This window comes from Panicum virgatum, chromosome 3N (assembly GCF_016808335.1).
Source record: "Panicum virgatum strain AP13 chromosome 3N, P.virgatum_v5, whole genome shotgun sequence".
NCBI lineage: Eukaryota > Viridiplantae > Streptophyta > Magnoliopsida > Poales > Poaceae > Panicum > Panicum virgatum.
This window is the reverse complement of record NC_053147.1, coordinates 28,644,404-28,672,091: the sequence shown is the minus strand read 5'-3', so window position 1 is coordinate 28,672,091 and position 27,688 is coordinate 28,644,404. Positions and strand designations below refer to the sequence as shown.

General features: G+C 47.1%; 2 protein-coding genes across 3 annotated transcripts; both read right to left on the bottom strand.

Annotated features, from left to right (window-relative positions):
- Positions 1–5,219: 5,219 nt before the first annotated feature.
- LOC120665541 (BI1-like protein) lies at positions 5,220–8,688 on the bottom strand. The gene is made up of 4 exons (XM_039945131.1): positions 8,216–8,688; positions 6,044–6,157; positions 5,801–5,958; positions 5,220–5,684 (listed from the first exon to the last, which is right to left on the bottom strand). The coding sequence occupies exons 1-4, from the start codon at positions 8,523–8,525 to the stop codon at positions 5,472–5,474; spliced, it is 795 nt and encodes a 264-aa protein (XP_039801065.1). The 5' UTR covers positions 8,526–8,688; the 3' UTR covers positions 5,220–5,471.
- Positions 8,689–10,638: 1,950 nt separating this feature from the next.
- On the bottom strand, positions 10,639–14,822 carry LOC120665540. Of its 2 annotated transcripts, XM_039945129.1 has the most exons (7): positions 14,646–14,822; positions 13,489–13,590; positions 12,997–13,404; positions 12,807–12,892; positions 11,181–11,574; positions 10,961–11,059; positions 10,639–10,920 (listed from the first exon to the last, which is right to left on the bottom strand). In XM_039945129.1, the coding sequence occupies exons 2-7, from the start codon at positions 13,547–13,549 to the stop codon at positions 10,847–10,849; spliced, it is 1,122 nt and encodes a 373-aa protein (XP_039801063.1). In that variant the 5' UTR covers positions 13,550–13,590; positions 14,646–14,822; the 3' UTR covers positions 10,639–10,846. The 2 variants fall into 2 exon arrangements, with proteins under 2 accessions (XP_039801063.1, XP_039801064.1); XM_039945130.1 differs by having other exon boundaries at positions 10,639–11,059; positions 14,646–14,818.
- Positions 14,823–27,688: the final 12,866 nt, after the last annotated feature.

Below are 27,688 nucleotides of genomic sequence, written 5' to 3'. Positions count from 1 at the left end.
GCTGCCCTACGCGCTGCACCCACAGTGCCCGGAGGGCATCGGATTCCGATGCCCATTCCATCCCGTCCGCCCGTGCAAAGGGAGGAGGAACGGATCGCCCAGCCCATCCGCCGTCCCCGGCTTGGCGATGAGTGCACGCACACGGGACTGCAACGGCCGGGGTGCTTGTGCGGCGATCGCGAGTGGGAGGATCCATCACCTATCCCCGGCCGTTCCCCCAACCCACCGGTCCTGCTAGCTAGCTCCTGCCCGATCCCATCGCGTTCGCATCGGCATCCAGTCCTGCCGCCGCGTGATCACTGCACCGGCGACGTGCAGGTGCGGATACGGTACGGCCCGGACCGGCCGGGGGGCCTCCAGGCACTCGACGCCGATCGCGACGCCGGCCGCGGCGTACATACGTGTCGTCCCTCCCCGGAGGAAAAACAACAGGGCGTCCAGCTGATGGCAATGTGCAGTGGAGAGTGTGCAGGCGAGAGCTGCGTGAGCTTGGCGGTGGAAATAGATGTCCCGCGAGGAAAATGACAGGGAACAGTATGCTCAGGACTTGCTGCTACCCTAGCCATGGGAAGCAAGCAACGGGAGATTGATTCTGCCCTATCGATCCATCATGATCTGGACTGCAAGTTGCAACAGGATACGGTACGGTGGTAAGTTTCGCGAAAGGAGGAAAGGCGTGCCGTGCCAATCAGTGGGGCAGCGTGTAATGTATGCGTACTTTATCATATTCTCGCTAGGGTATTTGCATCGGATACACACACACACACACCGTGCTCATATTCCCGCGCGCCCGTCTTTAGTCGGTACGCGCCCATCCAAAAGCCTACCGTGTCGCAGCGCTATCGGGTAGTTCCGACTGTCTACTCTTTCCTCTCATTCTTTTTCCCACCTTTTTCAAAGGTTATTTTATTTTTTCTTCTTCTTTCCCGAGATATTTTGTAGTACATGGGGAAGCATTTCAATAAAAAATAACAAGAGCTTTATAAATAGACTGTTACACTATCACAAACTAAGAAACAAGACTAAACTTAGAGAGGTGGTAATGGACCATAGTCATAATACTCTCTTCACAATCCAACTTAACCGTTAATATTTTTAGCTTAAAATAAAATAAGATTAGAGTCCAGTCTTTTTAGGGTCCGACTCTTAGATTATCTAGGCTAAAAATTAAGACCCTTTACCACCCCTAAACTTAGAATGACGGTCTCAACAATTAATGCTCACCACCATCCAACACCAAGCTAACTATCTGGATGAATTATACCCTGGCATCAATCAGAGCTGATGATACTAAGCTATCTGCGACTGGCCGCTGCTGCAGCCGCTTTTTCTCCTCTCACAGGTCCTATTGTTCCATTCAATCCAAATCTGACATTTGTTAGTCAAAACCCTTCCTGATTTGTTTTACAAGTACCTGATCATGAAATAAATCTCAGTAACCACCTACAAACAAAATGGTCTGATTTCAATGAACTAAGGTGCACTTGTATGTGGTCCTAAAAGCGCAAGTATTCGACCAGGACCTCAACCGTGAGAGCAACCTTAATATCCCTTACCTTGTTGTGAAAAAGTTCACCTCACTATAACATTTCAAAGGATCACAAGTGCGTTGGCTCCTCTACAAATGTCTGTACCAGCAATGTGCATTGAAGCTACTTTCTTCTCCCTTGGCAAAATCAGCTAGCAAACCACTAGGAGCAGGTGAAGCCCAAAATTCTAGCTTCGCCGGCTCCGGCTCCTGAGGGCTACAGTACAACTGGAGCGCGAAAGATCCTGCGGAAGGCGAGACTAGGTGAAACTAGAGCTTCGTGTACTATTTTTTTTTTTAAAAAAAGATGGTATCGATCATCAGCTCATATCTACCCATTTTGTGCTAAAAGGCACCTTTAGATTATTGTCATTATGCCATCTCTCTGCTTGTTTCGCATCCTTAGCAGCATCCCTGCAATTGCCTTTCTAATCCGGTCTTAATAAGGGAAGGGACAAGCCTCTCTTACAAGCTTCATGTACCCCCACATGATCTGACGACGTTTGCTTTCGAGGCTGATTGTAAAGGAGAATGTCCATCTGTTTGAGCAGGGGCGCCGCATGATTGGGAACATGCGCATTTGTAACCACCGCTGCCATTGGCTTTTAGGGTTTTTAGAACGAAAAGTTGCTACCTTTTCCCTGGTACCTTATTTTTCTTAATCCCAATACTTTTTCCGGGTGTCTCCGAAGAGAGGTTCTGCGCAGTGTTTATGTAACGAAAGTAGTGCCAACAATAGGACAGAGAGTACTTTATACCAGCTTAATGAAACCAATCTCGGAGGGGAATTTGCCACATTTGCCATCTTTTTTTTCACGTTCTTCTTTGCCCTCCTTTCTCCATTCTCTCTCCCCTCTCCATCCCATACCGCAAGTGCCCTGAATTTTCGTACTACTCCTTTGCGATTGGGGACGGTTAGTTCGAACGCTCAGCACAACATGGGCCTCGCAAGGCGTGTAATTTGGGAGCACGGCATGGCAGGAGGGCCTCGAAAGTACTGTTCCCAAAAGTACTGTTCTCAAAAAATTTTATTGTACTTATCACATCGAATCTTCAGACACATATATGGACATTAAATATAGTTAGATAAAATAACTAATTACACAGTTTAATTGTAAATGACGAGACGAATCTTTTAAGTCTAATTAGTCTATAATTAGATATTAATTGACAAATAACAATGAAAATGCTACGGTATCAAAAACCACCAAAATTTTCGCGAACTAAACACAGCCTAACCTCCGTGCCCACGAACCAAGATTACCGCCAGTGCGCCGTGCCACATCTTTTGGGTAAAATCCGTAACCTTTTTTTTTTCCTTTTCCCCTCTTGGGAACCTGCCTGCCAGCCTACCCGCCTCCCGCCATGCTCAGCTGCTCACCCGCGGCGCACGGGCATGGCGCGGGGATTTTGTTTGGCCCGGGGGCCGGGTGGCAAGCAAAGACGCGGTCGCCAACAGTGGAATGGTGGAAAGAGCGAGTGGCCGGCAGCCCGGCGCACGGGAGGGGTGTGGGTCGACGCGCGCGCTTGTCCCGTCCAGCCATCATCCATCCACCCCTTTGCTGATCAGCTTTGCACGGGAGGCTGGGGATGGCCGCCGGCACGAGGTGAGGGGAGGCGACGGCCGGCCGGACCGGACAGCCACCCTGCCTTTTAGCTTTTCCCGTTGGCCTAGCACGGGGCGGGGCCCGCCCGGAGCGACGGGGGGCGCGGGCGGGGCGGCTCGCGGTCACGGGGAAAAGCCGGAAAGCTGCCGGCCGCTCCGGGCGTCGGGCGCCGGCACACTCGGCGGCGACTGGGCGCGCCGCGCCACGCCGCGCACAATTTCCCGCAGGGGATGCGACGGGCGGTCGTGATCCTGTTGCGACGGCCGACGCCAACCGAGTGGCGGGATTTGGCTTCTCGAGGGAACGGAATTGCCCGTGGAGTGCAGCAGGCCGCGCCATAGGCCATAGGCCGTAGCCCGTAGCCTCCTTCCTGGGTGGTGGTCCGCCGGCGGGTGCCGACAGGGGGCGGGGATGGCTGACTGGCTGTGCGAACTCGAGCCGGAGCACGGCTATAACCCGGCCCACTCAGTCCAATGTACGCCTGTCCGGCCCAAAATGGGTCCGGCCCGCTATGTAATTCCCTTAAGTAGAGGCGAGCAGAGAGATCACGCAGGAACCATCTTGTAACACAACAAACTATCTGAATTGTCCTCGTTCCTCCGCTTGTTCTCCTCTTCCTTCCTCCACGGTTCCTTTATCGGCCGATATTCACTGAAATTTCCAAAATTTTCCTTCTATCCATAGGATCCAAAAAGATTAGATATCTGCCAAAATTTCCTATTTATCTTGCTTCTATACAGACGGCCCAAATTCACTAGCACGACGATCCCGCACTCATAATATTTATTTTTATTTTTATTTGTGAAAAAGTGATGGTTAATAGGTTAGAAATAGTTTCAATCAAATTCTCTGATTTTTTAGAAACAATTTGAACTTTTTTAAAATTTGGTCCAATATTTCCGATATATCTTGTTTATCTTATTTATCCGTAACCTCCGAATCACCAATTCACCTGATTTCACCGTGAGCTACTGCTTGATGAGATAAAGAAGCTCGGCGACCGCTTCTCCGCGGTCGATGGCTTGGAGACTTCCCTAGGAAACGCTTCTCCGTCGTTGAGGACGCCACCCTGGAGATCGCGAGCTGGAAACCAGTGTCAACTCTGCTGTGGCTGACCTCATCGCCAAGGTCGCCGTCGACGATGACATCCAGCAGCAGATCAGCGCTCTCCACAAGCACTTTTATTGCTAACATCATCACCCATCAGGAATTCAGGATTGGCTCTGTAAAATGCTCTAGTTTTCTTGCAGACAGTACTCACTCTGTTCATTTGGCTGTGGTTGGTAGTTGGTGCTGATTTGTTATGAGAGAAAATTACTGCTGGCTGGCTGGTGGCTGGTGTTGATTTAGTGTGAGAGAAAAATATTACTGGCTGATTGACTGACAAACCAAATAAACATAGTAAGTATAGACCCAGCACGCTTGCAACCCGATGATAAAGTAATAATAGAGAGCGGTCAGCGTGGTGCGATAGCCTGGAAGCAAGAAACGAAATGCCAAATTGCCAGCCCAGCCCACAGGTGTACTCGTACTACCCTACCCTATTGCCAAACGGATACGTCCTCCAACATTGCATCTGTGCCTATTGCCCTATTGCAGACAGATAAAGCCCAACACGGCATTTGAGTCTTTTTATGAAAGGACGGCATTTTGGTTTTTGAAGCACCTGATAAGGTGCTTAAAAAAAAAGCTGTGCTGAACGTCCAAATTTGCCTGAACGTGAACCGCATGAAAACCAAGATGCTGGGTTTTCATGACTGGGCTGCTGGTGTGCACTGAACGTGAACTGTGCTCAACTTCTGCATGTGGATATGAAAATATGATTAGAGTGAACAACACCTAATTCCCGTAACTGAATAATTGGATGCACCAGCAGTGCAGCTAAAGCAACAAACTCAGCACGCATCAAGAGCAAACGCGCACTAATGCACCTTGAAGAGAACTCCACTTCTACGAACTGCGAAAGGCACATCGCGATTGTAAAACACGCCCTCCGCCTGCAGTATGATTTGCTGGCTGAGAACAATGAATGTGGAGAAATCCTTTACCGAAGCCAATAAGGAGAGAGCAAATAGGCACGCGCAGGCACAAAAGAAGCAATGTGAAAATTATTGGCAGCATGACATCACAATCTTACGGCACGTGACCGTGGCAGTGTTAAATTAGACAGACTCGAACTAAGAACTATACGCATGTTGTACTTTGATCTCACCCTCTGACGATAGTCGGACTCACAGGGCTGTATACGTATTACAGTTCAAAAGACCACGGGACCATGCAAAGGACGGCGCCCTGACCAGGTTGGCACAAGGTCCAGTTCATGTAGATGGAGCCCACTAGTTGTCGGATTGCATGCTCCTGAGCATGTTCAGAATGGAAAGGAACAGGTTCAGGATGTCAAGGTAGAGCCCAACAGACGCCCAGATGTACTCATCATAGGTGTGGCGCCTGATCAAGTTCTCGGTGTCATACAGAATGAAGCCTGAAAAGACCAAAGCTCCAAGCCCGCCAAATAAAGCAACCGATACAGGTCCCAGTGGGAAGAAAATCTGCAAAACAGCACCCCCCACAGAACAAACGGTTATTGCAAGCACTGGATTGCTCAGGTGGTAACATGACGTATTTGTGAACAGAGTGTATCCCTTTAGAGCTTATTAGGCATTACCTGAAGAAAGCTTGTTAGGACAAGGATAGTAAGAGCAGAAGACAGAACAGGCCCCAGGTATCCGAATTCCTTGCCCTTCTTTGAAGCCCAGAAGGCATAAGCAGTCAAAGAAGCAACCACACCAGCTGTCAATACCAAAGCCTCTAGAACAATTTTTCCTGCAATAAGTAAATGATTGGTAAACAAAACCACAATAAATATCCACAGAAAAAGAATCAAACTATTTGAAGAAAAATAACAAACCTTGAGTGTTAGCACAAGCCACACCAATGCTGAAGCTCAAGCACAAAGTGAACAGACCCAGGAAAACGAAATTGTGGGGGTGCTTGTGCTGATAATGATACAATGGGATCAACACTGCAAAAAATATCAGAATATAGTTAGTGAATAAAAACCAATCTAGTTACTGAAAATAACAATCATGGCTGCTCAGATTTTTTCTCAAAAAGAAAGTATATTTGGGTGTCATAAGAGGAAACAGTGATGCTAGCAAAAACCTAAGATAGACACTATCATAAGTAAAAATAAACCTGAATCCCTCCATAATCCACAGATAAAATCTACTGATTTAATTATCAAAGCATTCTTGTATGCCTGTTTATCTGGCAAACAGCAACCCAGAAACTCTACAGTTGAGCTAGATAATCGGAACCCTCAATTGGGTCAAGCCATTTGCTGCAGAAAGCATTGTCAAGCCATACATTATACTACCTCCATTTTCATTTACTTGACACCATTGACTTTGGTTGAGCTTTAAATGCACAATGATAGAAATTTTGATTACAAGTCAACTTTTGCTACTTTTATGCTACAAAATTGGCATTCTACAATCTTTTAATATTGGTCAAAAACCTTGATGATAGCCAAATTCAATATCAAGCAAACAAAAATGGAGAGAATATGTACACACCCAGCACTCGAAAGCTGTTCCCCTACTTCTCTCTCCACACTCAATTCTACTCTACTCTATAGAGTAAGGTAGTAAGGGGGTTTTGGATAATTCCTTTTAAAAGGCAAATGCCAACTCAGTTTCATGCCTCCTTTGCAAAATGCCATACTCGTATCTCCTTATATTCTCAAATCAATCCTCAACTCAAATTCCACTATTAACCCTATTCCTACACTATCCTGAGGGCTGGGGCAATTTCATCCACCTTTACACCACATCGATGGCATAATAAAGGCATACAAAGCTAGCACGACAACACATCTCTCTTGTTCCAATTTATATTTGTATTGCATCATCAGCAACATAGCCATGATATCACAACACGTTATCAGCACGATAGCACTCCCTGGCAACAAACCAGGATCCCTAAGTAAGGCCATTATAGTGTTGTAACATGTTGCAATGTTATGGTTGAGTTGAAGATGATCAAGACAAACATCAAATTGGAACAAGACAAATCGGTGGCAATGCTAAGCTCTCTCAACTTGGTTATGCATTTGGCATCTCTTAATGTTGTAACATGGGCTTTAACATGCGGAGAGTTTAACAACACTAGAACTCATTAGACACAAATGGCTCCCACTATACATAGTGAACCTCTCTTGCTCCTAATATCATGGAATCACTGCACATGCTGTGTCAAGTGCACAATACAGTTGAGAGAAATTTTAGAGCTACAACATGCTTCTATTTGATGATTGGAAATATGACTGCAAGTTGAACAACTCATCATCAGCACAATAATTGTCGCATAGTAACTTCGTACAACACATTACACATGTGAGACCAGGCAAGTTCCTATGAAGCCTGGATGAGATCATCTGCTCAGAATATGTGATCAAGTTGCCAGGGATCAAGCACTCAATCATGGAAATATTAAACTGGAAAAATTGACAAGTGACAATGGAAATAGTCCACTTTCCCAATTAAATTATGCAACTGGAATATGTAAAATAATATCCTTTAGAATTCATAATCAATATGGGACTAAATTACGTATTAGACCTAAGAAGCCCATTGACCCTATGAAACCTTAGTTAAGGTAAGTGCACATCTATAATATCTATACAGGTCCTCCACACTAAGTGCAGTTAACTTTTGTAAAGCATGTAACATGAATTGCAAAGAAAAAAGAAATTTGAGCAACATATATCTAGTTAAGGAATTGGGAGACCAAAGACCCATTAACTTCTGCAAAACATGTGACAAAATTCAAGCTTGGGTTAGTTACATCCTGGATCCAGATCCAAAACAGCTATTCGAGCCAGATCCAAACAGCTATTCGTCGTAACTAACAAAAAGGAACACTGCATCCAGATGTCTGAATCTAGATTCGACCAACGCATCAAACTAATCGCTAATTAGTGCCGTATATGGGCAACGCATCACCCTAATCAACCGATATCAGAAAGCAGAATATTCTCACACCAAGCACAGCAAACCCAGACGTGAACACGGGGGCTTACGGATGAAGGGCAGGACGGCGAGCACGAGCGCGAGGCCCGCGGAGTCGGAGAGCGTGGCGTTGAGGGTGGGGTGGAGGACGGTGAGGGCGGAGACTGCGGTGGTGAGGAGCAGCTGCGCGGCGAGGATGCCGTAGACCTTGCGGACGAAGCCCCAGCGGAGGGCGCTCTCCCCGCGCGAGATCCCCGGGTACAGCGTCTCCCCGGTCCCGGCCTCCAGGTCCACCGCCGACGCCTCCACCTTCTCCTTCATCTCCGGCGCGCGGCGGTACCCCGCCGGCGCGAGCGGCTGCATCTCCGACACCGACGCCATCTCTCTCCCTCTCTCCCCGATGGGATGAGGCCGCGGGGAAATCGGGAATTTTCGCTCGGGACGCGGTTGTTGCGCGTCGCTGCGGATGGAAGGACTTGTCGGGGCGGCGGACGGGTGGGGATTTGTAGATTGCTACGGCCTACGGGGACGCGTGAATCCTGCCAAACTTGTCCTCGGCCACTGAAAAGTGGGGACAGATCGGGCGGAGGGGTGGGCGGAGCACTCAGAAACCGGTCCTAGGGCAGCTTTTCCCTGACCGACAAATTGATTTTTAATTGACTCGCAAAGCTATGACATAGTTAGGTCTTGTTTAGATCCCAAATCGTAAAACGCAAATTTTTTGTCTAAGTTTACAGACGAGATTTATAATTAGTTTTGTGATTAGTCTACATTTAATACTTCAAATATTGAAGATTTCGTTCCAAAAACGCAAAAATGCAAAATAAAAAGTGATCTAAACACACCTTTAGTCTGACTTTTCTACATATCCATATTACATTTGTCATAAATCAAAGTTATCCAATTTTAACTAAATTTATAAATACAATATTTATACTACTAAATATATGCATTCTCAAAATATATTCCATAATAGATTCAATCAAACAATTTTAGGACTGGAGATGCTATTATATTTTTTTATAAATTTGGTTAAGTTGAACAAGTTTGACATACAACAAATCTAATATGATATGTAAAAAAATGAAGGGAGTACCACAGTTGACTTTGTAACTAGCCCTTTAGTCTATTGGGTCATCCATTTTGCTTAGCACTATGTGCGGCACTTCTACCGTTCAACTCGCAATATTTTTAATAAATAACACTTGCAATATAAAAAATCTCTTGCAACATTAAAAAAAAAACTTTGTGTGGTTAAGACACTGTTAGATTGTATTTTGGGATCCCTTGTATTTTTGGCCTTTTAGACTAAGTTGATTGCGGAGGTGTCTACTCCCTCCGTTCTAAATTATAAGTCATTCCAAAAATTTTGGAGAGTCAAATCATCTTAAAGTTTGACTAAAATTATAGAGGAACACAAAGATTTATGATATCAAATAAGTATACTATGAAAATATAGCTAACAAAGAATCTAACGATACTTAATTGATATCATAATTGTTATTATCTTGTTATATAAATTTGGTCAAACTTGAAAAATTTTAACTCTCCAAAATTCTTAGAATGACTTATAATTTAGAATAGAGAGAGTATCTATTATTCGATGGTATTTTTCCTCCGAGTTTGCTCCAGCTCATTTCAACTTCTTGACCGGTGGTGGGGAGCTAGAGCTGTGGCAGTAGCGTTTAGGAAGGGTGCTGGAAAGCATGTGATGGAACCGTGGAAGTAGAACTGGTCGAAGGCCGAGGACAGTAGACTTTCAGGGGCGAATCACGAAGCTCCTCCATTCCGACGTAAACGCGTACGCGCGTTGCGTCGGTTCGGGGCTTCTGTTTTGGTTCGGCCGTGCGCACGGGAGATGCGCCGGGTTGACTCACGGAGGTGCCGCAGAGCAGGCCTCATCGAATCAAACCATACACCTGAACATCTTCTGGGCTGACAGCGAGGGAATCTCCTCCATCACAACCCAGCAACCGCCAACTGATATCATGCGTAGTACATGCTGGTCCCATTTCAAATTATAAGTTTTTTCCTAGGTATCAAGATATATCGTAGTAAATTGAAACAATCTATAATTTGATATATCAAAATACGAAGTTTATAGCAAAGAAATAAAAAAATACTATTATTAGCAACTCCAATAGTTCTCTATTTCTCTTTCCCATCCTTGTTTTTTTGGAAAAAGAAAAAAAACTCTCTAATAGTCCCCTATTCTAATTCCTCATCTCCTAACAATTGGCCTATTCCTCATCTTTGTGCTCAAAAATAGGCACCACATTGTGACTCCCGATCCCTTTTCCAAGTGAAATATAGGAAACTCTTGGAGATGGTCTATTTTTTCCCTCCCCATACTATTTTGGGAGTTGGTAAAAACTATGATTTGAGGAATAAAAAATGAGTAACTCTTGGAGATGCTCATCATGTTTTCTTGATAAGGTAGCACCTCATCTTCAGATCTGAGCATCTCAGTGCACCGGCAATTACTAGACCAAACTTCTTTCATGTGCCCATGGCATGTTCAGATGATTGATGTTATTCGCCCAAAGAAATCTAAAGCCTCCAGAAGGCTAGTGATAACAGTAAAAGCCGGCATCAACGGTATTCACCCCCATCATACTTATATTCAGCAAATGATTTAACATCAACCTGGCAACACCACTTCCTACATAATACACATCTCAAATCCACTAGCATACTATACATCATACTACATAGAGTGCTACAGAGCAAGCAGCATAAAGCTCAGCAAAAGCATAGCTTTCAGTTAAGGCAGGCATAGATTCATCAATCCGCTCGCAGGTCCGGGATCCCTGGCCCATCTTGCAGCTCAAACTTAACAGGATTGTTGTCCAGAAATGGGTACTCGTCATGCTCAACATCAGTAGAAGATTCTTCAGCAAGCTGTGCTTTGTCACCTGCATGGGGAAGTATATGTTACATGCGAGTAAACTGAAATATTTCAAAAAAAATCAAACAGAACAAGATACTATCAGCATATTGAAGAAACAAAAAAGCAATCACAACATAAATTCTTACGTTCTCCTTGCACGTCCTTGTCCAACTTCTGAGGATCATTTCCTGTGAAGTGAGAGCCCTCAATCACATCCTTAGCCCATTCATGACATTTTCTGGTCTCTTCAACAGTGAATATTTTCAGCGGATTCTGAGTCACTTTGTGGCTGAACAAAGCAGACCTCTCTTTCAGGATGGACTCCTCTTTGAGGGTGTTAGACATATCCTGAAGACCCTTCCCCTCTGAGAGGGTGTTAGACAAATCCTGAAGAGCCTTCCGCCCTTGACGCCAAGGCTTCACAGATGGCTTCAGTGGTTTGGCCCTCTTGCCTGAGGTAGAGAGATACCTAATGTTGTCTGGGAGAATCTCTGGTTCCAGCTCCAGTTCTTTTAGTTCTTCTGGAAAATTGGCAACCTCCTAAATCATAAAGAGACATATGATATCACATTTATAGTACAATAATGTGCAGCAAGAATGGAGAAGAATGCAAGAACGCTATTTTTTGGAACATTATGCTTCTGGTGCTCTGTTGCTCACTTGCTTTAAATGGAGCTATATGCAGGAAAAAAATCATATGATTTATGTACATGTTTAAACAGTTTCTGAGCATTTTGTATGTGTCAAGAGCGGGACATAACTCAAACTGCATGCAGATGATAACTGAAACACTCAAGATGATGAATAATTCACATGAATGAAATGTCATTGAACTTCTACTGATGGTACATATCATCAGCCCTTAATCTACATGGAGTTCTGGTGTTTTCCCCCCTTAAATGGCAACATTTAGACAAAAATAGGCCAGCGGCAGTGTCATACCAAATGACAAGTAAAATGCGTAGGACTCCTTCTGATGACACGAGATATTTTTAAGTGACACAAAATGAAGAGCCTACAATGGAACAAGATGTCCGTATCTTGTGACACAATACATATTCGTAGATAACCAGTTTCGTTCAGTACTGCTGGCAAAGAAAAAAATTCCAACATCTAGAAACAGGATGATTATTCAAAGACACTTCACATTTCAGAACATACTTCTGGATAAGAAATGTTTTAAAGTAAAAGAGCCCAATTCTGAATCGCCTGAAGTACCATCTCATAAGCATATCTTGCCAAATAGTTACTACCAGCACAATAAGCTTGTCAGCCGATAACATTGTATAATCTTACATGACAGAAGACATGATATTCCTTCATGCAAGACATGGATGAACCATCAAAACCAAGCTCTTTTAATCGATTTATCAACCAAATTTAGGTAACATAAGTGCAGAACAGTTCAAATTCATCGCCGCAAGTTCTCTTCCTTGCTTGTAACTAATCAAACATAATAGGCCAAACTATTACATAAAGCACTATGTTGACTCTGGAAAGCTAGGTGACAAATGATTTTACTGGCTTAACCCATAACTCCAGCTGTCCAAGAACTAAGCAACAAAATAGCAAGAAGATGTACTTTTTAAATTCCCTATTTAAGAATAATAAGTTTTTATGCCTGACTGCGAATGTGTAGCGTCATAGGCTTATAGAAACAGACCTGACTATTTCAAATGTGAATACCCACTGAATCTAAATCAGTGGTAAAGTACTTGGACCTTAAGACAACCTGCGTGAAATGTGAATTATTGTACTGTTGGGCCACATACCGTAGCTGGAAACATCACAGGATCAACTACCACATCTGACCAGCCATGTAATGCTGACATAACTTTCGCCACTTTCTTCTTGACACCTATATAACATACACAGTCATACAGACGCAACTACAGAAAAAGAAAATACAACATGCGTATTGAAGAAAGAAAAAGAGCAATAATCAGACTTAAAAATTCTTACGTTTGTCTTGCACATCCTTATCCAACTTCTGAGAATCATTTCCGGTGAAGTGAGTGCCTTCCACCCCATGTTTAGCCCATTCATGACACTTCTTGGTCTCTTCATCAGCAAAAATATTCACTGGGCTATTAATTGCCTGATGGCTACGCAGATCAGACTTTTCTTTCAGGATGGACCTCTCTTTGAGGGTGTTAGACACGTTGTGAAGAGCAGGTCTCTCTTTCAGGGTGGACCTTTCTTTCACAGTGGACTTATCTTTCAGGATGGACCTCTCTTTGACGGAGGAGCTGTTACTTAAAGCAGTGCCTTTAGGAATGTTAGACACATCCTGAAGAGCCTTCCGCTCCTGAAGCCCAGGTTTTGTTGATGGCTTCATTGGTTTGGTACTTGGTGCATCAGCCCTCTTGCCTAAACATGTGGATCAAACAAGTTGGTTATATGTTTCAGGAAATGTCAGTCACAAATCAGCTTTCAGGAAAAAAACAATCTCACCTTTCTGTATCATCTGCATATTCTCATTAAGCAGAACAGCTGCTGGAGTTCGGAAAGCCATGACTGAACAGAACGGTTTCTTTTTCAACCTTGAAAGCCCAACTGAAGTTCAATTGTTGATGAAGGAGAAATAATCAGAATACAGAAATAGTAAAAAAATACAAAACAACTCCACTAAGCTATTTTGTTCTATTGAAGTTTAAAAAGGATCCAGAAATGTGCTATGCTAGTGCTAAATTTAAGATAGACTGAAAACTGTAAATGAATTAAATCACAGCAAAAGTAATCGACAGGGACAGGGGGGAGGCATCGGCGGCAAAGTCATGCTATGCAGCTGCTAATTTAAGATAGACAGGAAATTGTGAAGGAATCAAGGAACTAAATCGCATCATAAGTACTTATCGATGACCACAGGGGTGAAGGCACCTGGGCAGAGTTCCGCTATGCAGGTGCTAATTTAGATAAACATAAAATTATTAATGACGAAATCACAGCAAAAGTACACAATCGGCGGCAACGGGAGAAGAAGGAACAGGCAGAAAAGTTACATTTCTTTTTACAGCGATACATTTTGGAATTTGATGTATCAAAAGTATACTGATGGTAGCAATTTAAAGTGATTGTGTAATAGAGCTCACATTAGAAAATCCTAGCAGGTTGGATCAGTCCCTACGATTAATGCAAGCCCTAGCCCAAGAATATCAAAACACACGCCGTCTATGAAGTCAAGCAAGATCACAGAGAGATTTACATAAGCAGCCTAACAATTCTTAACTGTCATAGGGTTAGAGAAAATCCAGTACGCGACTAGAATCCTTCGGCATAACACGCTGCCCTGAAACCTTGGCGACGCGCCCCCAAGACGCGATTTCCTAACACGGATATTAATCTCGCTTCTTGGATAGAGCACATCTAGAAATAGCGAAATAAGAGCGGGTAGATCCCCAAACGGGGCACCCCATCCCTAACGCGCGCGACGCGATCATACATGACTAGGAAGGGACGTCGCGGCAACCTTAGGGTTTCGAGTCTCGACTCGGATGTTCACATCGTACCAAGGAAGAGCGGGGGGTGGGGGCAAGAAATCTATGCAGAGTTAAGTCGATGCAAGCAAAAAGCGGCCGGGGGAACCGATTCCCCAACCCGGGCTATCTCACCTCAACTCCGCTCCGCTCAGTAGGGAGGACGCGGACGGGGAGAGAAGGGACGAGCCCGCGGCGGCGGTTGGTGCTCGATTGTCTTGCCAAGGTCCGCCGTGCGTGGGAGTTGTGTGCTGGCGGTACGACCTTGGAGGGGATTGGGGGCGGAGGGAGGACGAGCAGGGGAGGCAACGGTCGCATTTGAGGTCGGTGTGCTTGCCGTACGGACGGAAGGCCTAAAACTCCGCTGCGGCCCAACAGCCCATCTGTGGAATCCCGTCTAGTCCGTTTCGCCCGTCGCTGGGCTAAGTTCCTAGGCCCGTAGTACTTTGTAACGGCTCAACTCGCTGGAGCAGTTTCCTAATAATAAATCTTTTCCAATAGCTATCTAATGGGAATGTCCTAATAATTCTTTTATATTTGTTACGAGGGTTAATTTTGCAGTTTTCCAATAATTTTATCTCAAACCGACAGTATTGCAAGAGCTTCAACACTCCCTCTATTTGGGGAGAGTTAGAGTGGATTATTGGTTTCTCTCAATAGTTATTGGAAAAATGGAAAGATATAGGGTCCGCTTGTTTTCCAATTGCAATTATTTTCACTATTGTGGTAAGACGTTTTAGAGATTTTACTACAAAAAAAGTAATAAAAATTTCCCTTTTTTATGATCTAAGTGCTCAGGGAGGAGGGACGCAATGTTTCCTATGCCGCCACGCTTTGCAACATCCACTCAATGATGTTGGACTAGGTCTGATTATTTATCGGGTCGGATAAAAAAAAACCCGACATGTTTTTCTTCGGCTCGTACCCGGCCCGACCCGACCCAGTTGCAACTGAATAATGAAAATAAGCCAACCAGAGTCCGCTCCCTCGCGTCGCCCCCGCTAGGAGACCGAGGGAGCCCCTTCACGCCGCCGCTCCAAGACCCCCAGCCGCCGCCTCCACCCTCCCTCGTCGTCGCCCGAGCGGGCCCGCGGAAGCCCGGCGGCCGGCGAGGAAGGCGACGGTAGGGCGAATCGGCCGGTGGGGGCCTCCAGAGCTGGGGCGGGCCAGCATCGGCGGCCATGGCCGGGCGTCGGGCTGGAGCCACAACGGCGCGATTCCGGCCGGCTGCAGGCGGATCCGGTTCTCCCACCACCGGATCTGTTGTCTCCGCCCCTCTCCCTCTGAGCGACGGACGGCGCGGAGCGGTGATGTCCGGCAGAGGGCACGACGTCGGCCTTTGAAACGACCCGAGTTTCCGAAAGGAGAACCTGAATCCCTGTATCGTCGTGATAATCCCTGGATCAGTAGCTATCACATACAAAACTCATTTCAATTATATATCACAGACATACAACATTGAAAATCATTACATGGATTTATTTATTACATAACCCTGAGGGTTATGGTACGAAAATCAGAGTACAAGCCCCTTGGGCTAAAAGAAAGCAAACAGAAATCGAAATCGGTAGCTATTCTTCTAGGCATCCTTCATCTTGATGTCTCCTCTCCACAGGCAGCACTTGAGCGTAGCACGAACCATCCTTAGCTTCATCCTTCGTCTTCTTGGATGATCCTCCGCTCAGATCCTGCATCTACCAGGCTATCCCCAAGGACGGGATAAGTTCACATCACCATCCGTATGCAAGCTTTAAGTAGATGCAAAAAGGTATAAAAATAGCTAATGGATAGGCTGAGGTTTCCTATGCAAACATATCAATAGGTATAATTATATCTCTCACCCATCACAGGTCGGTGCAGGAACTCCCTCTCCCTACACCTCATCTGACTCCACAGGAGGAAGTGGACTAGAGGGAGGTAGAAATATAGCAAGTGGATCTACTCTAGAATGTGAAGCCGAATTCAGAGTTGTACATGACCTAGTACGCGGCTATACGTATAGTTTTCACCCTGCAGGGGTTGTACACACGTACCCACTCGGGCTGCAAAGACGGCCGTCGCCGTCCTGAGACACAGCCCACAACCATGACTCCTTAACTATGACGGTACCATCCTGCTTCCCCAGGGTGGAATACATTCGCTGCAACGAATGTCCCAGGGTTGTGAATCTCTAACCTGGCCAACTGGCTTCGAGAGTCTCGGAGACTAGGGTCGGAGTACCTGACCGGGCCCAATGCACCCCGAATTCCCATGGGCATGCGTGGCCTACCCTCTCCTGACACAAAGCTCCTACAGTCCTAGTACCGCACAGCTAGGAATGGCTTTTTTTAGAATCACACAGTACAACGAAGACGCCCACAACACGCACGCACACTCACACCCTATGAATACACGTACGCAAACCCTACCCCTATGAGAACCTCCAAAGGACTGAGCACCGGCAGATCTGAAGATTCCCGATGTCACCACTGGCGCCTCGTCGTCGACGGGAACGTCGCTTACCACTTAACGTGTAACATCGGTAAATCCTAGGAAAATCTCAGGAAAAGGTGCGAGCACCAGAATTTGAACCCTGGTGGGTAGCGTCCCACTGGACCGTCCTACCATTGGACTACAAGCCAATTCGCCACAGCTAGGAATGGCTGGAACCCCCGCCCATACAGGGATAAGTGGCGTGCACGTTTGATATAGTTCCGTTTCCAGGTCCACAAGCTCAAGTCCTTAATCTTGCCGGGGTAAAGCATCTTCTCGCGCGGTCCTCCGCAGTGGTCCGCCAAAGGCACCCATAACAGGTATCGCCTCTCCTTGGGCACCCATAACAGGTATTGCCCCTCCTCGTCCTACACCCGCCATAGGTGCTCCTTAGGATGTGCCCACTACACATCCCCGGCCTGTCGCTTGCCCCCGCAAAAAGCCCTATCACTGGCTCCTCACATGGTGGATCTTCATGCATGCCAAGACTATCATATCACGGATTCCGATTCCCATTCACTCTCGTAGTAGCCAAAACATTCCAGAATCAATCAAGGAATCATAGGTATGCAAGGAATATAGTAAATAAATAGGCCATGCAGGTTCATCACACACACACACACACAAAGCAATAGCAATTCTAGCAAGCAATGCCTAATAGGAATTCAAGTCGTAGATGGGCGCGAACCTGGTATCTCTTCGTAGTATTCCTGAGTCTCCTGGGGCTTCTGGCCTCCGGGTACGTCCTTTTGGATCCTTTGATCGTCCGGGGCGTCGGTCAGCTCCTTCTCGCAGGGACCTATTCGTAATTACATATAACTATAGGGACTGAAGTGCGAAAGTGCACAAAACTGCTCAAATAAGATCCAACCACACAACAAAACCTACTCTAACGTGTAGATCATGATTTTAGAAGAATTATGAAACTGGTTTCATAATTTTTGGAGCTCCGACTGATTTATTATGAATTTTCTAGTGTTAAATCATTTTCTGAAATTAATAAATGATTTTCGGAAAAAGAAAAACACACAGGCTGACACGTGGCTGCCTCTGGTTGTACCACGTGTCATGCTGACGTCAGCACGGGGTCCGCAGATACTGACGTCATCGTTGACTTGGTCAACATTGACCAAGTCAACGGTCAACAGGTCCACGTCCATGTGTCAGCGACACTGTGTCACTGACCAGTGGGTCCCGCGTGTCAGTTTGGTTAAAAAGGAAAGAAAAAGAAAAGGCTTTAGGGTTTTTGGGCTCAAAGGGGAGGCAGGCCAGCTCAGTTTGGCCCAAACGTGCGGCTGGTCGGTTCGGCGGCTGGGCCCACGGCTCCACAGGCCGGCTCAGGTTTGGCTTCGGGCGTTGCGCTGGCTTCGCTCAGTCAGCTCGGCTCGGCTCGGTGGTTTGGGCTGTGAAGCGGGTCTCGGCCCGGCAAGTCTCCCGTTCTTCTTTCTTCCTTTCTTCCGTTTCTTCTCTACGGCGAAATGGCGTCGAACAGCGAGGCAGCGACGGCGACGGTGGCGTTCCTTTCCCCCCTCGGCGATGGCTCCTCTCCTTCCTTGTGCTCGGCGGCGGCGGTCGAGGCGAGGGCAAGGCGTGTCGATGGCGAGGTGGACGCGGCGGGGTGGAACAGAGGAGTGGCGAGGCAAGGGTAGGGCAGGGCAAGGAGGGCAGAGGTTGGCGTGCGTGCGCGCTCTAACTTCTCGAACCCGCGGCGACGACGAGGCCAACGGGGGTGGCGGCAAGGCTCCGACGAGGTCAAGGAGGGGTCAAGGTGGACGGCGACGAACGGCACCGGCAAAGGCACGGTGCACGTGGTCGGGTTCGTGTTCTACGTTGCCGCGTGGAGATCACGGTGTGCCGGCGGCACTTGGGTCAGGGGCCGATGGCGTGGGCAGCGCACGCGTGCAGTCAGGCACCAAGGCATGGCTCGTGCGGTACTACGTGCGGAGGGCGGCTTGGCCGTCGCCGCGCGCGGACGTGACGGCGGCTCGGCAAGGTTGTGCGACGTGGTGCGTGCACGGGTGAAGGCCCAGAGCACAGCCTTGGTGTAGCGAAAATGACCTCTCATGCCATATTTCAATATAATATTTTGGTGATTGATATAGACAACACAACACTTGGACTAATATGATTGTTAAGATGACCATTCTTAGGCTTTTAGGTTTAAGTGATGACAAATAGAAGATAGGCATAGCTAGGCCCGAAGGGCCGCACCTACGGTGGTTCAAAGGACAAGAATTGAAGAGATCGTGAAGAAATCCAAGTCAAAGAAATCAAGACAGAAATACTTTAGTATCATCGGTTGAACCGACGCTGAGAAAATCATATACGTCGGTGCATTGACTTGGAGCACACCAGGAAGTTTAGTATCACCGGTTGAACCGACGTTAGGAAAGTTGAGAACGTCGGTGCAATGGACCCAGAAGCTGAGGCAAGGTCTATACACCGGATGAACCGACGATCGGGTCTTTGTGAACGTCGGTGCAGTTGTCCAGAGAGTTGGTTTATCAGAGTTCACAGGACAACTACACTCACCGGTTAAACCGACGCAGCATCGGTTGATTGCCCGTACACGTAACGGCTAGTTTTTGAGGCGGGCACTTTAGTTTCACCGGTTGAACCGACGATGGCTATTGGAGGTGCGTCGGATTAACCGGCGTTAAGTATTTTTCTGGCAGCTTTTCTCCAACGGCTATATTGGCTTTTGCTGCCTATATATACCCCCAAGGCCGGGTCATTTGAGGTTGCTGGAGACTATGAAAGCATAAAAGAGTTAAAGATCCTCTCCAACCACCTTAGAGCTTCATTGTACATCATATAGGCTTAAGCACACTTGTGAGAGTGCTTAGTGCTTGTTTAGGCTTAGTTCTTGAGAGAACTGGCTTGAGTGAAAGTCTTGCTGCGGCAAGCATCTTGTGTACTCGTCGTGTGACCCTCTGACTTGGTGTGGAGCGGCAACGACACTTTATGCGGGGAAGGAGACCCCTCTTGGTGAGAAGCTCCGATAGTGAAGACGACGCCGTTGGTGATGCTTCGAGAGAGACGGTGGCGGTGGCATTGTCTTGGTGACTTGGGGTCACTTAGCCTTTACTTGCCGGGAGCCTTGGTGGCGAACGCAAGACGGTGATCAAGCGAAGAGACTCGGCATCACACTTGTTCGTGTTGGACAAGTGGCCGTGGACGTAGGGAGGGACTTGGTGTCCTAACCGAACCACGTTAAATCATGTCTTGGTGTCTTCACGGGAGTTTTCATATTCTCTCCCTTACCTCTTTACTTACCGTATTACGTTTCCGCATTTACTCTATCTTACGTGCCTTTACTTTCCTAGTTAGTTTGATTAGGATTGGCTATAGGTTGCAAGTCTTTTAGGGGTAAGTAGAGAGTAGCATAGATAAACCTTAGTCATAACTAGCATGTGTAGGACGTGTTAGGTTTATCTTATGTAAATAGATTAAGCCCTAGGATAGAAAGCGATTAGCGACCCTATTCACCCCCTCTCCCTCTAGGGTCGGACACCCCGGTGATCCTTACACTTGGGTTGGGGTGCGACCATGGCAAGGCGATAGCGCAGCCATGACACTGCTCAGGGCGGCGGAGTCTGCCGCGGCGTGCCAAAAAGGGCGACGCCTTGGCTTGTTCAGGCCCAGGTAGCGCGCGCACGCGCGGGGGCGTGGGCGCGCCGGCTTGTGCGTCTGTGTTCGGCTCGGCCGTGGCAAAGGCCATTGAAGCGTCCCCTCATAAGAGAAGACTTAAATGTGATACAATATCAGCCCCAGGAGACTAATAACACATTTATTACATCAGATGGTACATCACCGTACAACTCTACGTTGTAATGGGCAGTGAAGCGCCACTATCGCGAGGATAACAACTAAAACCCACACAACGATATTAACTACGAAGAGGTCATCAGAGTCTTGCGCCATACGAAGCTTGGTGACCCTTTCCATAGGCAAGGTTGGGTGCAGAACGGAACCCCTACTAAACGTCCTCGGGAACAAAGTCTGGATCTTCCTCTGTAAAAATTAAGTAAGCGGTGAGTACAAACGTACTCAGCAAGTCCAACCACACCCACGGAGGGGGTATAAACAGAATATAATGCACAGTATAAATCAAGAATAAGGCTAAGTTTTACTTTGCGGAAAGCTAATTTTTATGCATGGGTTTATTTGAAAGAAAAGGGTTTTCCAAAGCAATTGTCTTGTACCGAGTACACGTAGGGTTGATCCACACAGGATCCAAGTTTTAAATTGCTACCGGACTCCTCATCCGCCGTAGCACACGGCACAGCTGCCGGACACTTTTCCAAAATAACTCACGCCAACCCATCCATTCCCAGAAGAAATGCTAGTTGTGTGACCAAACCATAACTCACCCAGTACCATGGGCACAGCTATTCGAATAAATTTTAACTCTGAAGAGGTGTGCAACTTTACCCACAAGCGGGGTACCACAGCACGATCACCGTAGTGTCGGTGTAGATCCCAACAAAGCCATTACCCACCTTAGCTAAACCTGACTAGCCACCACGGGATCCACCAAGGGGTCATTGACCTATCTCCGAGGTTTAACCGGGGCATAAGTCACACAGAGCTTATCTCTTCTCCTTAGTCACCCGTTGCTCTCAGCTCTTCTTATGGCTATCAGACTAACTAGTGGGGTTTATGCTAAGCCGTTGCCACATACAACGGTCGAGTGGTTTGCACGATAGTGGAGTTAGGCAAGATGACACATCAACTCGGTCCTTAATTGTGACAAGATGGATATATCCCAACCTTGCTCAACCACACAGGTACGAGCACACCATTCGGCAATTCACACAGAAGTGACATCCATCCTGTCTAAACTCATCTTTCGAAAATTCTACATTTTTCCTTCCCACACACACTCACACATTTTCCTTTTATAAAACAAGTTGTACCGTGTTTAAAGTCCTAAGCGTTCTAGCAGCGATTAACGTCCAAACAGATCACATTCAGACATTAATCTAGGTGGTCAAGGAATGATTATAACAAATCAAAGGAGTGGCTATCTAACCATGTTTTCAGCAGTCAAAACATATGCAGTTTTGCAAAACAGGCCGATGGGTTGTGTTTGTAAAACTAGGACAAAACATGCATCAAAGGATGGGATTGAACTTGCCGTTCACAAAGCCTTTCGGGAAGTCCTGATCGAGGTACTGTCCTTCGAATTTGGGGTCGCGGTACTGGTCCTCCCACACTTGCTCGCGGTACTGCACGTCGACCGGTTCTCTCTCGTTCACACCGTCGGCTACGGTGATGACGGCACGCAAGACAAACAAAAACAAGCAAGCACAAACATAAAATGAGCTCAAGAGAAGATGAAAATAGGAGGAATAGATAGTGTATGATTTTAGAAGAATTTAGGAAAAAAATAAATGGAATTTGAGTTTGGATGGGTGAGATATTGTAGTTGTAACATTGGGTGTTTAACTAATCCTGAAAATGGATTAACATAAATAGAAGGGAGCTTCACATGCTTTGGGTTGCACGTGATGGGCTGGTTTAAGATGAGCTGAGATGTACTTGGGCTTTTAGGCGTGATTTGCACTTTTAGGCCTAGGAAGAAATAAACAGAGAAGGGGCAGGTAGACAGGGGCTTCGTGCTCCTTAGGCTTCAGCCACCATGGGAGGCAGCTTAAGCTTCTGCAACTTGCCGTACGGCAGCTCAGGCCACCATACTTGACACTGAGAACATGGGGAGAAAGAGGAGGGCGAGGGGGTTTCATTTTGACAGCTTCGAGCATGAGAGGCGCAGGTCGGCTCTGGCCACGTGGCAGCCGTGGCCGTGGCCTCACGAGCTTGTCGAGCTCAACTTTGGTGGGGAGACTGGGATGGAAGAAGCTGTCGGGGACCTCGCCTTGGCGCAGAGCTGCTCAGGGGGAGGGTCGGTCGGTGGCTTTGGTTCGTGCGTAGAGCAGAGCACGGGCAAGATGAACTTGCAAGCGGTGGTTTGGCTAGCGGAGCGTCACGTTAGAACCGACGGCGAACAAAATTATGAAAAATAGAAAGATAAAATCGTAGAAAGACACGAGGATTTAACGTGGAAAATCTCTCCAATACGAAGAGTAAAAACCACGGGCGCCAGTCAGTAAAAACTTTACTATATCGGGTGTTTGTGTACAACGCCTAGCGGCGGCTTACAAGAGGAATAATAGGATTGATATTCTCCGGTGAAGCCTATGAGTTAGATATATAAGAGAGTCACGTGGTTTCCTTAACTTCTACTAGCAATGTGGGATTAAAAGTTTACACCACATGTGCCTTAATGGGCCAACCCAAATTCCAACAATCTCCCATCAGAATTTGGAACACAATATAACATACTCCACCTTGAGACAAATTTCTTCTTGTAGCATATCAAAAAATCATCACCTGAACACAACAAAGAACATAACTTCTGGCGCCAAATAGCCTCTTGGGCTAAACTGTCAAACCAACTAAGCTTGACCAAAGCTCAAACTTAGCTACAGAAACTGGTTTAGTCATCATATCAGCTGGATTATCATGAGTACTGGTCTTGCATACCTTCAATTTACCTTGTGAAATAACATCACGAACATAATGGTACTTGACATCAATATGCTTTGTCCTTTCATGAAACATCTGATCTTTAGTGAGGCAAATAGCACTTTGACTGTCACAGAATAGATCAATGCAAGAATCAACTCCACACAGCTCAGCAAACAAACCTTTCAGCCAAACTGACTCCTTGCACGCTTCAGCAATAGCCATATATTCTGCTTCTGTGGTAGACATAGCAACAACAGGCTGCAAAGTAGTCTTCCAACTCACAGCACAAATGCTAACAGTGAACACATAACCTGTGAGTGACCTGCGCCTATCCAAATCAGCAGCATAATCTGAATCCACATAACCAATGAGTCCCTGATCAGTTCTCCCAAACTTCAAACAAGAATCTGCTGTTCCTCTGAGGTACCTGAAAATCCACTGAACTGCCTTCCAGTGTTCTTTACCAGGATTAGACATGTATCTGCTAACCAAACTCATAGCATATGATAAATCTGGGCGAGAGCAAACCATGGCATACATCAAAGAACCAACAGCACTAGAATATGAGACTTTTGACATGTATTCAACATCCTCCTCAGAACTAGGGCACTGAGCAACTGACAATTTAAAGTGAGGTGCAATAGGAGTATTAACTGGCTTTGAATCATACATATTGAAACGTTGAAGAACCTTGTTAATGTAATTATGCTGACTAAGAAATAATAAACCAGATTTTCTGTCTCTAGTAATCTCCATACCTAGAATTTTCTTAGCAACACCAAGATCCTTCATATCAAATTCACTACTCAACAATTTCTTTACTGTAGTGATTTATTTTCTGCTCTTGGCAGCAATAAGCATGTCATCAACATATAACAGCAAGTATATAGGTGATTCCTCAATAATCTTAATGTAAACACAGCTATCATATTCAGATCTTTTAAAACCATGCAACAACATAAATGAATCAAACCTCTTATACCACTGACGAGGAGACTGTTTCAAACCATACAAGGGCTTCTTTAATTTGCAAACATAATTCTCTTTACTTGGCACTATGAATCCTTTTGGCTGATCCATGTAAATTTCCTCCTCAAGCTCTCCATGCAAAAATGCAGTCTTCACATCTAACTGCTCAAGCTCAAGATCATGCATAGCAACAATACTAAAGAAAGTCCGAATTGAGCTATGCTTCACAACTGGAGAGAACACATCATTATAGTCAACACCAGGAATCTGACTGAAACCCTTTGCAACTAACCTTGCCTTAAATTTTGGAGGCTCACTAGAAGACAAACCCTTCTTTCTCTTGAAGACCCATTTGCAGCGAACAATCTTCTTTTTCTCAGGCAAGCTTACAATCTCCCATGTGCCATTCTTCTCCAGAGACTGCATCTCCTCCTGCATAGCTGAGATCCACTTCTCCTTATCAACAGAATCAATGGCTTCAGAATATATTGCTGGCTCACTAGCATCCTACACCTGTTCAGCACAACTCAAAGCATAATAAATCAGATTACACTCCTCAATTAAACGGTTTGGAGGTCCACAACTCCTCTTTGATCTGCGAAGAGCAATAGGTAAATCTACATCCTCCTCATGCTGCAAATCAGACTGTGAAACTGGAGGTGAGTGCTGAACAGTATCAGGAACACTATCTGAAACATCATTACCAACAACTTCATTTTCATGGTCATCCATAAGCTCCACCTGCACACTAACTTGTGACTGCAATTTCTCAACTAAAGCATCATCTGTGGACAAACTATCAGTAAACATCACAGATTCATTGAAAACAACACTTCTGCTCATGAAAGTCTTTCTAGTTTCAGGATTCCACAATTTATATCCTTTGACTCCCGAACCATAACCAAGAAATAGACATTTAATAGCTCTAGGCTCTAATTTTCCATTATCAACATGAGCATAAGCAGTGCAGCCAAAAACTCTCAAGTGTGAATAATCTACAGGTGTACCAGACCATACCTCTTGTTAGAAGCGACGGCGAACAAAACGATGAAAAATAGAAAGATCAAACCGTAGAAAGACACGAGGATTTAACGTGGAAAACCTCTCCAATGCGAAGGGTAAAAACCACGGGCGCCAGCCAGCAAGAACTTCACTATATCGGGTGTTTGTGTACAACGCCTAGCGGCGGCTTACAAGAGGAATAATAGGATTGATATTCTCCGGTGAAGCCTATGGGTTAGATATATAGGAGAGTCACGTGGTCTCCTCAACTTCGACTAGCAATGTGGGATTAAAAGTTTACACCACATGTGCCTTAATGGGCCAAGCCCAAATTCCAACACGTCCTGGCTCGGCGAGGACTGGGTGGCCGGCAAGGAGAGCTCGGCGTCGCCTTTTATAGGCCGGGGGTTGGAGGAGCGGCCGATCATGTGCGGCCAGGCGCGGCGCTGTGCTTGACGGCGTTGGCGACGAAAGCCGGGCAAAGGCCGGCGAGGGCGCTGGTGTTTGCCGGTGCTGTAGCTACGCGTGCGCGGGACTGCTTGGCGCGGAGCGGCGAGCTGATGGCCGGCAGCTTGATGCGCGGCGGTCTGCGGCGAAGTGATGGCTGCGTCAGAGCGAACTGTGGCGAGATGATGGGTGCGGCAGAGCGAACTGCGGCACGTGCAGTCGTGAGCGACGGGCAGGCGAGACCAAGAAGAAAAAGACGCCGGCGACACTGTGGCGAGCATGTGCATACACACTGCTGCTGTGCCTCAGCGTCATCGAAGGCGAGCACGGGCCAAAGCTTGTCTGAAAGCTTTGCATGCACGTGGGTGCTAGCTAATGGCAGCATGCATGCCATTAAGTGTTGCTGCATGTGCCAGCGAGAGCGAGCACAGCGAAAACCTCGGTCTGTAAAGCTTGCATGCACGTGTGGGTGCTAGCTTGATGCTAAGCCTGCATGCAGGTGATTAAAAGCCGCTACGCGGGTGCAACTTGTGTACGGGAGAGTGCATAGGTGAGAAACAAAACAAGAGAGATTAGTGTTGGAGGAAGCTAATTAGCTAGAGCGTATATGATGAGAGAGAATAGCTAAATAGAGGTTTAGGCAAAAGATAGAATCTAGGTGACAAGGAAATTTGAGCTCAAGAGATGAACTTATGCAATTAGATTTAAAAAAATTTGAATTTGAATGATTTTTGAATATGAATTTTCGGGATGTTACAGCCATGGAGGAGTCGAGCGCGGCGAGGCTTGCCGTGACGCGCCAAAGGACGGCGACGCGGCAAGCAGGATCAGGTGGCGGCTTTGCTCGGCGCCAAGGCAAGGAAAAGGCCTGGCCCTGGGTGCCGGTGTGGGGGCGGCGTCGTGGTTAGGTGAGGATACTAGATCGGGCTAGCACCGGTGAGGCGGTGGCCTAGGTCGGCATGCACGCGGGGTTCGCTGCGGCGCGCCAAAGGGCGGCGCCCTGGCTTGCCCGGGCACGGGCTAGCGCACGCGTGGGCGGTCTCCTGGCACTCCAGGGCCGCGGCGTGGCCTTGCCGAGAGGGCTCGGCTCGGCGGCGCAGGTAAAACGATGGCGGCGGTCTGCGGGCTATGGTTGCGGCACGACGGGTCCCTGCAGGCAGCACTCAAAAGGGCAGGGAGGTCCTAGGGCCATCTAGGGTTCGGCCATGGCGGCCAAGGCTCACCAGAGCAGAGTGAAGGCGGAGGGAAGGGTGCGGTGGCGGAGCTCACCGTCGGGCCTGTGGACGACGGGGCTTGGTGCAGCGGTGAGGCGGTGCAGGAGGACATCGGAGCAGTGCCGTGCCGCGCAGCTGTGTCGACGTCGATGTACGGGCGCTGGCTCGACGGAGATTCCCGGCGGCGGCTCATCCTCCTTCTCTCCCTCCTATGTTTTCTCCCTTCCTCTCATGAATTCGGCGGCAGCGTGAGAGGGAAAGCCTAATTGGGTGTCTAGGGTCTGGGTCCGCGGCGGTGTGGTTCTTATAGGCGGCTGCTAGGGCTTCGACAAGCACGGACGCCGAGGATTGCACGGTGGGTGGCGGTTCGCGGCGCGGGGTGGCGCGCATCCAAGGCATCTTCGACCCGGGCTCGAAGTCGCGCGCGGGAGGTGGCCGACCGGGGGTGCAGGCGGTGGCGTCAGCGGGCAGGCGGCCAGCGGAGGACGCGCTCTGCGCGTTGTCGTGGCGTGGAACGGCGCGGCGGGGAAAAGCAGAGGAGGG